Source organism: Pyxicephalus adspersus, chromosome 4 (genome assembly GCF_032062135.1).
Source record: "Pyxicephalus adspersus chromosome 4, UCB_Pads_2.0, whole genome shotgun sequence".
In the NCBI taxonomy this organism is placed as follows: Eukaryota; Metazoa; Chordata; class Amphibia; order Anura; family Pyxicephalidae; genus Pyxicephalus; species Pyxicephalus adspersus.
The window spans coordinates 11,760,134-11,761,668 of NC_092861.1; the positions used below are offsets into that span (position 1 = coordinate 11,760,134).

General features: G+C 39.3%; 1 protein-coding gene across 1 annotated transcript in view; it reads left to right on the plus strand.

Moving 5' to 3' along the window:
- Positions 1-1,357: 1,357 nt before the first annotated feature.
- The window catches only part of CDC5L (cell division cycle 5 like), a gene marked incomplete at its 5' end in the record, with an annotated part of 25,347 nt that continues 25,169 nt past the window's right edge, over positions 1,358-1,535 (plus strand). The window contains 1 exon segment of the mRNA XM_072407406.1: positions 1,358-1,461. Coding sequence (XP_072263507.1) covers positions 1,358-1,461 — 104 coding nt within the window.

Sequence of the window (1,535 nt, forward strand, 5' to 3'; positions counted from 1 at the left end):
TACAAATTCAACTTAAGAACAATCCTACAGTCCCCATCTCGTATGTAACCCGGGGACTACCTGTACATGTTTCTGGGAATGGTTTGAATAAAGAGAGCCTGTTCACTTTAACGTGTATGGAAAATGTTTTGTATAGAGGTTTGAAACCCTTGGGTAATATTTTACTGTCTAATTCCATTAAAGAGATTTTCCTTCACTTCCTGTTCTAAAGACTCAACATGAAATGAGAGGCAATCTCCCCAAAGTGAACAATTTTCATCCCAGGGAGCTGGAGTCCCCATTGAAGTATGTTTCTCACCTCTTGCTGTAATGACAATTTTTAGTGTTTAGGTATTCAGACTTTCTGTTTTAGTGACAGTGGCAGGCACAACAAAGATGGCAAAACCTGAGCTCTAGCCTTTCCTTTATTCACAGCCAAATGTAAACATTACCGGTATGTACATTTGTAAAGAGTACTGGCTGGGACCTGGTAACCTGGCCAATGGACAAAGCTTGCAGCAGCTGACCTTATACCATGATACTGCTACGATATAAATGGAGGATTATCCGACTAACGTGACCTCAGGATGGGATGCAGAATTCCTGTAACTCCTGCTTGACTTTTCACTCACTCATTCATTCATTCATTCCCTGACCTGTTCCTGTTTGGATTTGGGTTCAATTGCAGTTTGCTCAGAATATTGGTTATTTGGGTGGGTTACAAGGAAAGTTGATTCTTCTGCTAAGATATAAAGGTTTTAGGTGGGGAAATAATTTCTGATTTCTTCTTCTGTGGGGAACTGGCAGGTGTCAGATAGAGATGGTAGTGTGCAGAGCTGTGTTGTAAAGCAGTCAGCTTCGTCATTGCTTTCTGCTGTCATTGGGGCTCCTTGTACCGGATTAGCTGCAAGTGCAGCATTTTTTACTAGTGATCTGAGCATTATACGCCCACTGCTTTATCTGCATGGATTTCTATTATTTATTGTGTCACCATTATATGATAAAAAATGAAGGGACCACAAAAAGCTAGTTACAGGTTTTCCCGTGTTGCCTTATAAAATGCAATAATTTCCCCTCCCTTGCCTTTAAAATAAGCACAATGTTCCTCAGACATCTCATGACATTTTGCTTTGTTTGGATGTTGTAGTTATTCTTCAGATACCAGAACAAACCAAATATTTTTCCCCTTTGGCTTCAGTAGTGTATGAATTTGGGGCATTCAGAATCCCGAGTTTTAGGATAGCCAAATAGCAATAATGTATGGTGGGGGGATTATAAAAGGTAAGTACATCTAATTTAGGTTTAGAAACCTAAATGGAATGGTTGCCCCCAGTATGGTCTCATACAATATAAATCGTTCTGCTTTTTCTTCTCACAGGATGAAATTCTTAAAGCTGCTGTTATGAAATATGGCAAAAACCAGTGGTCTCGTATTGCATCCCTGCTACACAGAAAATCTGCCAAGCAGTGCAAAGCCAGATGGTAAGTCTGACTCTAAAAACATGTTTTATATATTATTATCAATAAACAGGATTTATATAGCGCCAACATATTAC